Below are 15,185 nucleotides of genomic sequence, written 5' to 3' on the forward strand. Positions count from 1 at the left end.
ATGCGTGAGGGAAACCACACAATGGAAGCATGTCACCCCGTGTCACCTGGGTTCGGAGCCTCTTCCCTGCGGACCCAGGGCATTGGCATCAGCGTGGGAGGGGTCCAGCACGTGCCCGAGGCTGGCTCTGTAAGGCTGTCAGGCCTTTCCCCCTCCGAGATTCAGGAGGAACGACAGGGGCCTCCTCCAGTTGGAGGTCAGACCCCCATTCATTCCCAGAACACGGACGCTCCCATCTCTGTCTGTGACGGACTGCTCTCCCGGGAGGGCCTGGGTGGGCAGCTGTGTCCTTCCTCTGCTCTCAGAGCTCTGACCTGCCACAGATTCTGGATCACCAGCCCAGCTGCAGTTACGACCAGGGGAGTTCACAGCCCTACCCTGCCCTCCAAAGACATCAAGGGGTGACTCCTCTTCCTGAGGGCCCCTGGTCTGTGGGGACACCTCCTATGTCTCCCTGAAGGTTTCTCAACAGCCCAAGGACTCGTGGGGAATGAGCGGAGCTTCCTGGGTAGACGGCACAGGAGAACCCAGGATTTGCGTTTGTTTCCCCGAAGCTGAGGGTCTCCTCCCCTTTCACAGAGGCAGCTCTGGGATCCCTCAGCTGAGTCTCCGGGTGGAGCCGCCCCAGCTCCTGGTTCCTGTGGGGAGACCAGAGCAGAGCAGAGACAGGGACACAGATGACTTGGATGCAATCCCCCCACAGTGCTGTGATGGGGAGACAGGGCATTGTGGTGCCCAGCACCCCAGGCCAGCGCCTTTTCCCCAAAGTCTCAAGAGACCCCTACAAGGTCATTCCTTGAAATCTCAAGGACAGAGAGCTCCTCCTGAGGGAGCACCTCCCTCTGGGTGGACAATTCTCCTGACAGGATCAGGAATCTTCTGGACACTGCCTGTCCTCTCCCTGGACTCAGCCTGCCCTGGGATGGAGTCAGGCAGTCTAGAACCCACAGGGACCAGGACCCGGGCTGACCAGTCCCTCGCCTCGGCCCAGGACTGAGGCATATCCTTGGGAGCCTGGTCAGCATCCCTAATGCAGCCCCCAGCATCACCTCCTGGGGGCAACATAGGGACATGCAGATGACACACAGGCCATTAAACCCTGAAGCTGGCTTTGGCTAAGGAGGTGGAGAAGGAGCCTGGTTTGCATCCCTTTCTCCAACAGACACTTCTGGGTCCCTCCCAAAAGTCTGCTCTGTCCTGCCCGCTCTACCTAGAGGCCTAGGAGCTCCCTGATCTGCCAGGGGTCCCTGCACAGCTCCCCATTCCGTGCCTGGCACCACCCATGGGGGAGGCAGGGGGACCACGGGAAAGTCCCCCAGGCGGAAGACACAGGCTGCCTAGGACACTCAGGGGCACATGGACAGTCTCTGGGCCACAGTTCAGCCAACAGACCCTGAGGGAGGGTCTTCTCCAAACCTTCCAAGGAACCCCAGCCATCTCATCTTCCCAAGACACGCAAGAAACCCCCTTCCCACCTGGGAACTGAGCTCCTGAGACACCTGGTCTTAGGTCTCTGTCCCTGGAAGCAGAGGCCGGGCTGGGCACACCCAGGGATGGGCCGTGGGTCCTTCACCAGTCATCACCCGGCTTGCTCCTTTCTCACCCCCAGAGTCATCTCTGGGACCTTGCTGCCAGGTGTCAGTCCAACCTCCCCAGACCTGTGAGAACACTGGGGAGACAGGTGCCCAGCTGGGATTCTCTGTTACAACAGAAATAATCCCCTGGATTTGGGGACCCTGGGGCTCTGTGTGTGGTACCACAGACTCAAGGCCAAGACTCAGCAGAACCAATTCAGGGTAGGGAGAAGGGCCATCTTCTAAGGAAACCGGGTCTCCCTCAGCCTTGCTATTCAGAGTGTGCTCTCCGGGGCCAGGATGATCAGCATCACCTGGGAGCTTGTTAGAGGCAGACTCTGGGGTCCACACCACACCTGCTGAGTCAGAATCTGCATTTTCACAGCACCTGCAGACCCTCCGTGGGCTCAGGAGAGGGAAGAGGCGGCCCACCCCCACATCATGGGCTCTCAGCCTGGCTGGGCATCTGCTGACGCAGCATTTCTGGGTGTCCAGTGGGCATCCACAGTCTTGATAAGACTCCACAGGTGATTCCAGCGCACAGTGGGGGTGACATCCCTGTGACAAGAGATCCTGAAGCAGCCCCCAGACTCCTGCTCTGAAGGGAAAGCCACACAGGGAAGGAGAGAGGGCTGTGGGGACGCTGACCCTGCACCTTGACCCCGAGCTGTGGGGGTCACCGACCCAACGCCACAGGCTTGTGTTTGTCCAAACAAGGGCGTGTGCGCGCTCTCGCATATGCTGGGAAATCACAGCTGAAGACGGAGAGGCCTCAGCAGTTCCCAGGGAACCGCAATGTAGACAGAAATGAAAGGAGAAGAAGGGGGCAAGGGACTCAGGAGGGAGGGGCCCTGGAGAGACCCCGCCCCCGGCCCACGTGACCCCGCCCAGCGCTCCTGCCCCCAGAGGCCGCTAGCCTCAGACCAGACAGGACTGCAGTGCTCCTGAGCGTTTCTGGAGCAGAAGCTCTTCCCCCAGAGGGAGGGACGGACCGGGCAGCAGGCACCATGGAGCCCCCCTCGGCCCCTCCCCGAGGAGGACGCGTCCCCTGGCAGGAGCTCCTGCTGGCAGGTGAGAGGGATGATCCCCTGCGAGGGGGCGGGAGGATGGGAGAGACAGGCTGGCTTGGGTCTCCCGGGGAGGACAGGGCTCTGAGAGGCGACAGGGGAGCAGGGCAGGACCGGGGAGCCGGCTCAGCAACGGGAAAATCTTATGATCTGGAAGTGCGGAGCCAAGGGCTGTTTCCCAAGTTACTCATCACTGAGGACTGAATTCTGAAACTCATAACAACAACCTAATCGCTGCCCCTTCCCACCAACCTGAGATCTTAACAGACAAATGCCAGACCCTGAGAGACATGGGGACACATTCATTCAGCCCCGGAGATTTGCAGCCTGCCCCACCCCTGGGGTACAGCACAGATCAGACGAGTCCCTGCCCTCCCCGAGCTCACTTCCATGGGAAGGAAGACAGACACACAGAGGCGTCTAGAATGTGATGTCAGGTACTGAGAAGCACCAGGAAGGGAACAGAGCAGGGAAAGGTCAGATCATGAAGACAGAGGGTCTTTAGAGGAGGCGCTCAGGGCAGGCCTCTCCCCAGGACCCCCTGAGTGGGAGCAGGTATCTGAGGGCAGGGAGGCAGTGAGCGACAGACATGTGAGGAAGAGGGTTGGAAACAGAGGAAATTAAGTTCAGAGGCGCTGAAGTAGTGTGGTCATGTCACTGACCTTGACCAGCAAGGAGACACACACACAAACACACACACACACACACACACACACACACACACACACACACACTCAGACACACACCGCGAAGCTGGGGGATTAGGACCTGCTCTGTCTCCAGGGTCCCAGCTTTCCCTCCAACACATAGGTCCAAATACTGGTCTGTCTCCTCCCTTCCCTCCTAGTCTCACTCTTAACCTTCTGGAACCCCACCACTGCCCAAGTCACTGTGGAATCGGTGCCGCCCAATGTTGCTGAAGGGAAGAACGTTCTTCTGAGTGTCCACAATCGGCCTGGGGATCTTATAGGCTATGCCTGGTTCCGAGGGAAAACTGCAGAGACCAGCCATAAAATTATATCATATGCATTAGACACAAACGTAACTATCCGAGGGCCTGCACACAGCGGCAGAGAGACAATATACCCCAACGGATCCCTGCTGTTCCAGAACATCACCCTGAACGACACAGGATACTACACCCTACAAACCGTGAATAGAGATGTTCAACTTGAAAAAGTAACAGTACAGCTGCGCGTATTCCGCGTATTCCGTGAGTAATTCCTCTCTCCCCTCTGGTGTTGGGTGGGGTGAATTCTACTTCACACAACAGGATTCACAGACCTGGATTGTACCTCCATCCCCTCTGCCTTATGTCCTGTATCGGGTTGGAACATTTAGAGTGGGAAACACACAGTGGAGAGAAACTTCCTAAGATCTGAATTCCCTTCCTGGATTCCAGCCACAGCACATTTGCAGCAAACAGAAGGACCACTCTGATGGGAGTAACTCAGGAGAGGGAGATTCAGTCCAAACCACTGGGCTCCTCCCTGTGACCCTGAGAAAGACCCTGCAGGGCTCGGTCAGGGTCAGGCTTAATGGGCCCCTGGGATCCCCACCAGAGCTCAGCCCAGAAAGCCCCTGCCCAGACCCCTGTCTCAGGGCTCCTGACTCCAGTGACCCTGAGGAGTCCATTCCAGACGTGGGTTTTGTGTTCCCAGCAGGGGGGACTGGGAGCAACAGTTTCCGGGCTGTCTGAGTCCTGAGGTTCCTGAGCTGGTCACCAGCCCGGGCTCGGCACCAAGAGCCACATCTGAGGAGGGGCAGAGGCTGGTCTTTTTTCCTGAGACTTGGGGTGGAGAGCAGAGATAGGCAAGGTCCCTGGGCCACTGTCTGATGGCCCTGGGGGATAGGAGACCCTAGAGGAAGGTCAGCGCCCCCAGGAAGGAACAGAGGAGAGAAGATGCTCCTGGCAGCAAGTCCTGCACCAGCATCGGGCAGAGGTTGCCGTCTCTCATGGAGGCAAGTAACAGTTGTTTATCCGGGCAGCTCCTCTATACCAAGCCTTCGGTCAGGTAACTGTGGAGGATTTAAGGTTAATTACAGACAACACGGCAAGCCTGAGACCATTTACTTGATTTTATTGAGGGGAAACAGAGGCACAGGGCGATGCAGACACTGAATCAGAGTCACACAGGCAGATCACAATCCTACAAAGTCTGTCTGCAGGTACAGGCCTGTCTCCTCCACCCAGGGGGCCTTATTAGGCACCTGTGGATCCCAAGACCAGTTGTTGGATCAGACCTTTTCTCTTAGGATCTACAGCTCAAGGTAGATTTTCTGGTCTGGGAAGTGAAAGCAAATGGAGAATTAATGTTTTTACTCAAGAACTAAATTCATCAATGACCAGAGTCAGTTGGGGAATGCCCAGGCCTCCCCTCAGGTGTCCAATCCACAGCTCCTGCATCGGACTTGGAATCACTTACCGTTTCCTGATGTGCTGATGGCATCCCACTGGAGTGTAAGGGAAAGGACTCTGCCCTCTCCTCCCGACTGCATACCCCTAACCGGCACAGGGCCCCACAACTCAATTGCTCTTTCATGAAGGAGGGAAGGAAGGAATGAATGATTCCCAGTCTCTTCAGATTCTGGACCCTGGATGCACAATTCTAGGAGGTTCTGGCCACACCTGTTCCCTGTCCCTCCAGGGGCTGAGACCCATGTTCTGTCCCTCTGGCCACCAGCCCCTCAGGCCACTGCCCGAGAGTCTCACGAGGACTGTGGTGTTGCTCAGCCATGGGAGGATCCCGCCCCTGGGGCGGCTGTGGGCTCTTAGTGCCCGGAGTCTGTGAAGTCCCTTGTGACCCTCACTGCTCACAGCCTGGGACATTTCTGGCTCTCTGCTCCGACCTTGTCCCTCATCTTCCTCCTCCTGCTCCTTTCCAGCTGGGACTACCCCTGCTCTGCACAGCCGCCTTTACTAACCCTTAAGCCTTCCCTGCATTCTCCTGCTAACACCTGTGGCCCGGCCCGCCCTCCCAGGCAGCAGCAGAGGACACAGAAATCCGAGCGGCATCCTCTGCCGGGCTCCATCAGGAGCCAGTTCCCCCAGGTCACCAGGAGAGCGAGCTGTCACTGGGCCCTCATCCAGGACTCTTTCCCTCCGTGACGCCAACGAGTGGAACACACCCCATGACAAGGCCATGGGACCCCTTGATCTCCTCTCTACATGACTCCAGCAGGGAGTCAAAGGCAGGAGGGCAGGTCTGCAGTCCCCAGGAGCTCATGGGCTCATCTCATGCCTGTTACTCCTGACTCACGTGCTCGTCCTGGTGAGGCTCTCGTTCTTCCCAGGGGTTCCCCAGACCCTCCTCCGGGGGGCTGGCCAGACCCTGCGCCTTCCCACTGCTTCACTGCCTGTTTCACACGCACGTGGGTGCTCCTGAGGACACCTTCACCATAGGGTGGGATCCTCTCACACGGTGAGATCCTCCAGTCCCTGTCCTTTCACTTAGATGCTGCCCAGTTTGGGTAAATTGGATCAAACTTGTGTTTCCTGAGGTCAAAAGAAAGCCTCATACAAGCATTGGGTTTCTTTCCATTTTGACTGTAGAAATTGGTGGCAGGGACTTTCTTTCCTAAATTTACTGACATAACACACATCATTTCTACTGATTTGGTATCGTTCCTCCCTTTATATAACAGGGGCACCTCAGACTTTCCCTGATCAATTCGCTTTTTTTTTTTTTTTTAAGATTTTATTTATCCGACAATGAGAGACACAGCGAGAGAGGGAACACAAGCAGGGGGTTGGGAGAGGGAGAAGCAGGCTTTCCCCTGAGCAGGGAGCCCAATGCGGGGCTTGATCCCAGGACCCTGGGATCATGATCTGAGCCGAAGGCAGACGCTTAACGACTGAGCCACCCAGGCGCCCCTCAATTCTCTTTCTTAATAGGACTCACATGTCCTTCTGTACCCAGGGAGTCACTGATTTCAAATCCACTATAGCATCTTCCTTCGGTCATCATGTGATCGTGGTTGGACTGCAGAACTTGGTCTACAACATTATAGTGCTCCCTAGGGAGATATTCCTCTAGAAACTGGTCTTAGATTTTTCAGGTATTATTGATTTTCACATATGGAAACGATTTAATTTCTCAAATTTCTATCTCATAACTGTGTTTACAAATGGTCCATGAAGGCCAGACGCCCTCCCCCCCGACTCCCCCACCTACCACCAGTCACCCCTTCTGCATTTGAAAACACCCACTTGTATTTCAGGAAAGACCAGCATGGTCCTCACTGGCCTCTGCAGTGGGAAAACAGACTTTAAAGACCGAGCGCAGAGCACATAGTTCTCTGCCACAGCCAGCCAGGCCCTGCCTGTCCCCCTCACTCTTTTCTGGAGCATTTCTAGTCTTGACTCTGCTCCACCACTGTCTCAGGTCAGTCACCATGGAACACCTGGGCAGAACTGACCTACTTCGTGGCCCCGCGGCCTGAGTGCTGGACTGACCTCCAGGCTTGGCCCTGGTGTCCCCTGGTATTACTTCTGCTCAAATACCCGCTTCCAGGCCATGCTGTCCAGGGTTCTCCAGGCTTATGAGCTCTGGGAAGGCCCATCATTACCCATCTCCAGGACAACCCTGGAAAGCAAGGCCTAGGGGAGAACACCTGTAGGGTGACTGGTGTAGGTCTGTGCCGTAGAAAGGGCCTCAGCACCTGCACTTTCCAGGTCAGGCCTCTGAGGTTGGTCAGACAGTCAGTTGGTCAGGGAAGAACCAGCCGAGGCCCAGGGTGGTCTCTGGCTCCCTGTCCTGTGTCTTCTACAACCAAACCCTGACGCTTCTTTGACCTGAGAAGGCCTGTACTTGTTCTCACACGGAGAGCAGGTGGCCTGTGTTCTCTGAGCGCTCAGATCCTCTTGCATTTGTCTTGAGCTTCACAGACCTGCCTTATTCTTTGAAGGACTCAGGTACCACCCAGGGCAATGTTCTCTCTGTTGTCTGCACAGCGGAGTTATCCAAACCCAGCATCACAAGCAACAACTCCTACCCCGTGGAGAAGGTGGATTCTGTCGTAATATCGTGTGGACCTCAAACTCCGAGCACAAGCTACCTGTGGTCAGTAAACAGGAAGAGCCTCCGGGCCAGCGCCAGGCTGGTGCTCTCCCTGGACAACAGGACTCTCACTATACACCGTGTCACAAGGAATGACACAGGACCCTATGAGTGTGAAACTCGGAACCCAGGGAGTGCCGGCCGTAGTGACCCATTCACCCTGAATGTTCTCTGTGAGTAACTTCCCTTCCTACCTGGCCCGGGCTGTCACCCTAATCCACATGCCGGGGGCCAGGCCCATCCATCCTTCTGGGGTCCGAGTCCATGACTCTCAGCTGGACCCCCAGGCTGGCCATGGCTTCTTGTCCCAGGCCAACCTGGGCAGGCCCAGCCTAAGCCAAGACTGGATGGGGATGGACAGTTCCTCCCTGAGAAGGTCACCAGCCTGTGAGGAGACAGGGGTGAATGTGTCAGACCCAGGCTCAGTGAAGCAGGGGGATTTTACTGGAACTTTTGCAAATGAGGTTGGGACCCAGCTCAGAGGGACACTGTGAACCTAATACACACCAGGAGCTTCGGTTACCCTCAGATTACATCACCTGTGGCTTTATTCTGTTTGCTCCAGATGGCCCGGACGCCCCCACCATTTCCCCCTCAGACTCCTGTTACCATCCAGGGGCCAACCTCAGTCTCTCCTGCCACGTAGCCTCTAACCCGCCCGCACAGTATTCTTGGTTTATCAATGGGAGGCCCCAGTCATCCACACAGGAGCTCTTTATCCCCAACATCACAGCGAATGATAGTGGATCCTATGCCTGCCTCGCCTATAACTCTGGCACTCGCCTCAATAAGACCACAGTCAAGACTATCACAGTCTCTGGTAAGTGGATCCCTGGAGCATCTGCGTGGATCGCCGTGGTGAAGGTCTGTCTGGCTTTCAGCAAAGAGCCTAGAAGTAGTCATTTCCCATTTGCTCCCAAATCTGTCCCTGAACTCTCCCATTAGATGTCTGCAGAGGTTTCTACCCTTAGATCTCAGGGCAGACCTTGGGTCCAGCTGGAATGTGGGGAGGGGGGTTCTCAGCTCCAGAAAGCCCCATGCATTAAATGGGGCTTTTCAAATAGGGAAGAAAAAGGGTCCTCAGGTTCAAGTTGCTTTTTGTTGTTGAATTGCAGGAGTGCTTTATATATTCTGGATATTAATCTCTTAGCGGATAGGATTGGCAAATGTTTCCTTCCAATCCATGGGTTGCCCTCACTCTTTTTTGTTGTTGTTGTTAGTGAACTTTAGCTGACACACCTCGTGACAGTAGTTCAGGTGTAGCACATAGTGATTGGACAGCTCTATATGTCATACTCTACTCAACACAATGGCGCTCCCATCTGTCTCCACGCAGTTTTCTATTTTGATGCAATCCAATTCATGTATTTTTTCTTTTGTTGTCTCTGCTTTGGGTGTCATATCTAAGAAATCACTGGGAAATCCAGTTTCAGTAAGTTTTTGCATTACATTTTCTTCTAAGGCTTTTATAGTTTTGACTCTTCTGTTTAGATGTTTGGTCTATTTTGCATTAACATTTGTACATGGTGTACAAAGGTGTACGTGGTGGAAGGTCAGGTCCAACTTCATTCATTCGCATGGATATCCAGTGTTCCCAACACCATTTGTTGAATAGATTTTTTTCTCCATTGAATGGTCATGACAACCTTCTTGAAAATCATTCAACCCCATATGCCAGTGTTTGTTTCCGGGGTGCCTATCCTATTTCATTGGTCTCTTTGTCTGTCTTTATACCAGATCCCCACCAGATCCCCATTATTATTGGTTAATGTAGCTTTTCAGTCAGGAAGTAGGAGTCCTCCAACTTTGTTCTTTTTCAAAATAAGTATTGGAGGCCCCTGAGATTCCATGTAAATTTTTGGAAATTCCTATTTCTGAAAAATAATTCCTTTAGAATTTGATAGGGTGGCACCTGGCTGGCTCAGCCAGTGGAACATGCGACTCTTGACCTCAGGGTTGTAGGTTTGAGCACCGTGTTGGATGTAGAGATTACTATAAAATAAAATCTTTAAAAAAATTGATAGGGATTGCATGGAATCTGTGGATCTCTTTGGGTAGCTTTGTCATCTCACCAATATGAAGTCCCATCTTCCATGAACATGGGATGTCTTTCCATTTATTTGTGTCCTCTGTATTTTCTTTCAGCAATGTTTTATAGATTTCCATATACAGTCTGCTGACTCATTAAGTAATTCCTAAGATTTTGGTTTTTATTTTCCTAAGTATTTTATTCTTTTCAATGTTATTGTAAGTGGAATTGTTTTCTTAAACACAGTGATTTTTGTATGTTGATGTTTGAATCCTACAACTTTGTTGAATTCTTAATTAGTTCAACAGTTTGTGTGTGGGGGGGTGGGGATCGTTAGGGTTTTGTACATAAAATTTCACGTCATCTGCAAAGAGACAGAATTGTACTTATTCCTTTCCAATTTCATTGCATTCTCTGGTTTATTCCTCCTAATTATTTTTGCTTGGACTTCTGTACTGTGTTGAATACCGGTGCTAAAAGTGGCATGTTTGTCTTCTACTTCCAGTGTTGCACCATGGAGTGTGATGCTAGCTGTGGGTGTTTCCTCTAAGTCCTTTATTATGTTGTAGTAGTTTCCATCTATTTGTAAAGGTGCCAATATTCTGTATACAGTAACCACCAATCGACAGAAGTTTTTCACCAGGAGAGTCAATCCACAGATCTGGAAGTAAAAGTCTTCTTCAGAGTGAGAAATCCTGTACATGAAAAACTCTTTGATTCCTAAGGTTGTGAAGACTGTGCAGGCGGCTTTTATTCCCTAGTAAATCGTAACTATGTGAATGCCTTCCCTACTTTACATGAAGCTGCCTTGGACACTAAGATAGAAGAGCTACGAGTCCTCCTCCCCCACTATCCATGGAGAGGTATATAAGGAATGAGACATGATCTTTTAAAGTCACAAGTGAAAGAAAGCAATCACACAGAAGTCCATGGGAATGAAAAATTCCACCTGATGATGAGGATGCGCGACATGTGGCCTTAGAAGTGGTTCCTGGTGCTGATGCTACAGACATGTCCGGGCAGAGCAGAACCAGTACTGAGGGCCAGAAGGGAACTTGAGGATCAGAGGGGGAGGTACAGCCTTCTCCTTACAGATGGTCACCTGAACAAAGACACTCCACCTTCTGCAGACAGCAGGGCCATCCTCTGAGGCACCTTTACAGAGCTTGCTTGGGCCTTCAGAGTGGCTGAGATCGTAGAGGAAGGAGCGTAGCCCCAGGGCCCAGGCCCACTCTCATTCCATCACTTCCTGTGTTTCTCCCCTGAGCCTGTGGCCCAGCCCTCTGTCCCTGCCAGCAACACCGCAGTCACAGAACATAAGGACTCCGTGGTCCTGACCTGCTCCACAAATAACACTGGGGTCTCCATCCAGTGGTTTCTCAATGGCCAGAGTCTAAAGCTCATGGAGACAATGAAGCTGTCCCAGGACAACAGCACCCTCACCATATGCCCTGTCAGGAGAGAGTGCTGGGAATTTTCAGTGTGAGGTCTCCAACCCAGTCAGTTCTGGCAAAAGTGACCCCATCAGGCTGGATCTGAGCTGTGAGTGACTCGCGACCTCTCCCTCTTCGTCCCTATATATTCTACTGGCAGGGGGTGTGAAATGGATGCAGGCCTGGAGGAGGTAGGAGCCACCTTCAGAGCCTCTAGGGCAATGTGGATAAAATCCCTGGAATTAGACTAATCTTGTTAGCACCTTGGTTCTGATATGTACCAGCTATTGGAACTCAGGCAAAATGCTGAACCTCCTAAGCCTCAGTCTCCTCATCTGTAAAACTGGAAAGAACAGCTGGATCTTAGGGCTGTTGTGAGGGTTGTTAATATGAGCTCATGAGATGAAATCCTGAGACACCATCATACCTCAGGATTTCATCACAGATTCAGGCTCAGTCCAAATTAGCAGCTATTGTCCTTTTGATATTAATGCTTTTGTTACTAGCTATGTCTTGGGGATTTGGGATTAAGTGTTGTCTGATTACGTTCCAGCTCGGTGACGTTCAGTGATTTACTGAAGCCCTTTCCATAGTGAGATGCTCATTTTGGACAGTGGGGATGACACCTGGCCCCCTCATGGACAGGGAAGCGGCAGATGAGATAAACGTAAAGTATTTCCCACGTGCCCGGCACAGGACCGACCTCCAAGGCAGTCAGCTAATGTTATTCTCTTTAAAGTGTTGAGTGAACAGGTAAGGGCCTCCCTCTAAGAACAGTGATAGAAATGGAAAGGAAGACCCAGGAGAAGAGGCATAATGTGAGAGGAAAATGAACAGCACACTGGCACTGGCCCCGGGGTGGGGGACAATGTGAAGAATAAAGCAAGTCCAGGGTTTCACCGTGAGGAACAGAAATGATGCAGCGGTCAAGGGGGTGGGGTCACCGTGGTGACAACACACACATCACCCAGACCCAGTGGCCTTTCCTCCCTCCCTAACCAGGCCCTTCCCCCACGGCCCCTCTTGGCTTCCCCAGATTTGACTTGGGACTCATTCCCCTCCCGTTTTCTTCTTATTTCAGATGGAAGAAGCACCACAGGTCTCCCTGTGGGGTCCATCATTGGCATTGCAGTCGGGGTCCTGGTCGGACTGGCACTGTCGGCCTCCCTGGGGTGTCTCCTGCTCCACACAAGGACTGGAAGGTACGATGGCATTTCCCACAAGCTGATCCTGTCCCCCAGCTGAGCCCTGGCCAGGAGGGGACCCCACCCTGACCTAGGATTCTGGGCTGCAACTTCCAGGCCACCCAACTGCCCCCTGGATTTTCCCTCTCATACCCTCTGACTTCTTCCTCACCAGCTGCTGTCCAGGGTGCTTCTTTCCCAGCTTCCTCGGTTTTACATTAGGGACAACTAGGGAACAGCCCCTCAGGGTTGTCTGCATTCAATTGACAAACCTACATCTGTGCTCATAGGACTAAATACTCAGTAAAGAGCACCTCCCGTGGTTTATTTAAGTCCACACGCCCTGTGAGGGGCAGTTGCAGCCTCAGGACCTGAGGCCGGTCCTGGTGAGGGTCACGCAAAGGAGAGTGGAAGATCCTGACAGGCCAGGTGGGGTCATCCCCTAAATGGCAGATGCATGAACCGTAGTCCCTGTTGTGTGAGAGCAGAACACCTGGGTTCGGCCAGGTGGAGGTCCTGGGATGTCCTTTATGCCTCTTGTCCAGGCAGACGGAGATGGAGGATGGGCTGCCGTCACATTTCAGCATCCTCTGGCCTGAGGGGGCGAGGGTCTGGCCACAGCAGGGGCACCACATTCAGGGATCCAGCTTACCCGGGGCTCCCCAACTGTCCTGCACACATGGCTGCAGGCTTGACCCTTCCACTCAGACAAACCCGCATGTCTGATTCCTTTCCTGGGTCCTTGATCCCTTTTCAGGACACTTTCTCCTAGAAGCCCATCAGCAGCCTGTGGGGCTTCCCCTGTGAGCCCAGGACAGAAGTGCTCCCAAGACCTTTCCTAATCCCCTCTCCTGGGCCCTCCCTCTCCTAAACAGCACTGGTGGAGAGAGGGGGTCTGTAACCCCTGCCTGGAATGAGGATCCTCCTTGTGCCCTGCTCTGACACCAAAGCTGTGACCTCTCCCTGCACCCCTCACATGGAAGCCTGATCTCTCCTAGGGCCAGTGGCTGCCGTGATCTCAGAGAGCTCTGGCGCCCAGCATCCACCCCCCGTGAGTACATCGTCAGCGCGGGTGGGACCCGGAGTCCCGGAGTCCTGCCCACATTGTCCATCCTGCCAGTCACTCCCCAGGGCCTCTGACCCTTTGTCTGGGTCTCCTGCACAGGGGACCTCAGCTGGCCATACTCCCTGACTTGTAGAATCCAGATCATAGGTCAGCACCTTACCCCCATTGGGCCCTAACATGGCCAGTGGGTCTGTCCCTGGGAGGTGCTCCTGCTTCCCTGTTCTCTGAGAGCTGAGGACCTGTCCCCTCCTGGAGGGTGGCCCCAAGCGTCTTCACAGCCCTGGTGCTAACTCCTGTCTCTGTCCCCAGGCCATGGTCCAGCCAGCAGCTCCGCATCCCCGGTAAGCCCGGCCCCTGCACCACTCATTCCACTGGGGTCCAGGCTGTGCAGGCTCAAGGCGGCTAACCAGGCAGTTCAGCAGCACAGAGCAGACCCTGCTTCCCTCAGAGGAGCCAGGACAAGGCAAGCCCTGTTCTGGCCAGGAGTGGACCCTCTTCAGGGGCAGGACCACCCCCCAGCGTGTCCTGAGTTCTCCCTGCTCCCCTGAGCTGGCCAAAGGAGAACGCTGGAGTCCAGATAGGGGCAGGGTGGGCTCTGGGAGCACCAGCCAGGGGTCCTGGGCTAACAGAAATGGGTGCAGTGGGCAGTGGTCGGGCCTGGGGAATGAGTCAGCAGGCTTGGAGAAGGCATTTCTAGAGACAGAACCAGTCACTCCCATAGAGAAATGATCCTCCTTCTCTGACTACCAACACTCATTCTCTCCCCTTTAGGACTCCCTGCCCAGCCCCACCACAGCCGTTCCTATCTACCAGGTGAGTGTGGGCAATGACTGCTCTGGTCCCCGAAGCCCAAGGGGGCTGAAGATCTGCGCCCTAACTGCCCCTGGCTGTGTTTTCAGGTTCAGGAAACAAGAGAGCAAGAGGGACAGGGCATTGTGGGAGGAAGGAGGGGCCGGGGCAGACACTTCCCACACAGCCAGGCTCCCAGAGAGCAGCCCAAGTGGTCCTCGAACTTGAAAGTCACCCAGATATGTTCCAGGAAGGTGACAGGGGCTCAGAGGCCTCTTCTTCTTTTACAGGAATTACGACACCCCGACACAAACATTTACTGCCAGATCGACCACACAGCAGAAATGGCTTCTTAGTTTCCCCTGGGAACTGCTCCTTCCAGGGCCCTCCTGAGACCCCAGACTCTAGGTGGAGTCAGGAGCTGCAGCCTGAGCCGGAGAACCGGCTCTCAGCTCTGAAGATATTCAGGGACATGGACCCAGGGTCGGGTCCCAACTGATTTCTGGAGACCCCTACAGGCTGCCCTGAACCCAGAACAAAGGCCCCCATTTCCCAGGAAGTGGGGGTTCCCAGGAAACGTGTCCTGACCCCTGACCCACTGGGGATGATCTGAGAGGATCTGAATAAAAAGGACTCTTCCCCTCCTTGGCTTTTTTTTCTGAATGGTCATTTCTCTTAGCAGAAATTCCCCCAGGGGCACCTGGCTGGTTCAGTGAATAGAGCATGCTACTGAATTTTTTTTTAACGTTTTATTCATTTATTGGAGGGAGAGGGAGAGAGATCAGGAGCAGGGGAGAGGGGCAAAGGGAGAGGGAAAAGCAGACTCCCCACTGAGCAGGGAGCTGGACGTCGGGCTCCATCCCAGGACCATGTCCTGAGCCGAAGTCAGACGCTTAACCAACTGAGCCACCCAGACACACCGAGCATGCAACTCTTGATCTTGGGGTCATGAATTTGAGCCCCATGTGTGGCACAGAGTTTAC

General features: G+C 53.8%; 1 protein-coding gene across 6 annotated transcripts; it reads left to right on the plus strand.

Moving 5' to 3' along the window:
• Positions 1 to 2,469: 2,469 nt before the first annotated feature.
• Positions 2,470 to 14,846, plus strand: LOC148163234 (cell adhesion molecule CEACAM6-like). Of its 6 annotated transcripts, none has more exons than XM_088026897.1 (9): positions 2,472 to 2,645; positions 3,489 to 3,854; positions 7,596 to 7,874; positions 8,267 to 8,521; positions 12,245 to 12,365; positions 13,346 to 13,398; positions 13,723 to 13,754; positions 14,185 to 14,226; positions 14,493 to 14,846. In XM_088026897.1, the coding sequence occupies exons 1-9, from the start codon at positions 2,582 to 2,584 to the stop codon at positions 14,556 to 14,558; spliced, it is 1,278 nt and encodes a 425-aa protein (XP_087883023.1). In that variant the 5' UTR covers positions 2,472 to 2,581; the 3' UTR covers positions 14,559 to 14,846. The 6 variants fall into 6 exon arrangements, 4 of the variants coding, with proteins under 4 accessions (XP_087883025.1, XP_087883026.1, XP_087883023.1 ...); XM_088026898.1 differs by having other exon boundaries at positions 3,489 to 3,845; XM_088026899.1 differs by lacking the exon at positions 8,267 to 8,521 and having other exon boundaries at positions 2,470 to 2,645.
• Positions 14,847 to 15,185: the final 339 nt, after the last annotated feature.

The sequence above is a fragment of the Eumetopias jubatus genome, unplaced genomic scaffold, assembly GCF_037043125.1.
Source record: "Eumetopias jubatus isolate StellerSeaLion01/CBP00866 unplaced genomic scaffold, mEumJub1_p1.0 scaffold_10, whole genome shotgun sequence".
In the NCBI taxonomy this organism is placed as follows: Eukaryota; Metazoa; Chordata; class Mammalia; order Carnivora; family Otariidae; genus Eumetopias; species Eumetopias jubatus.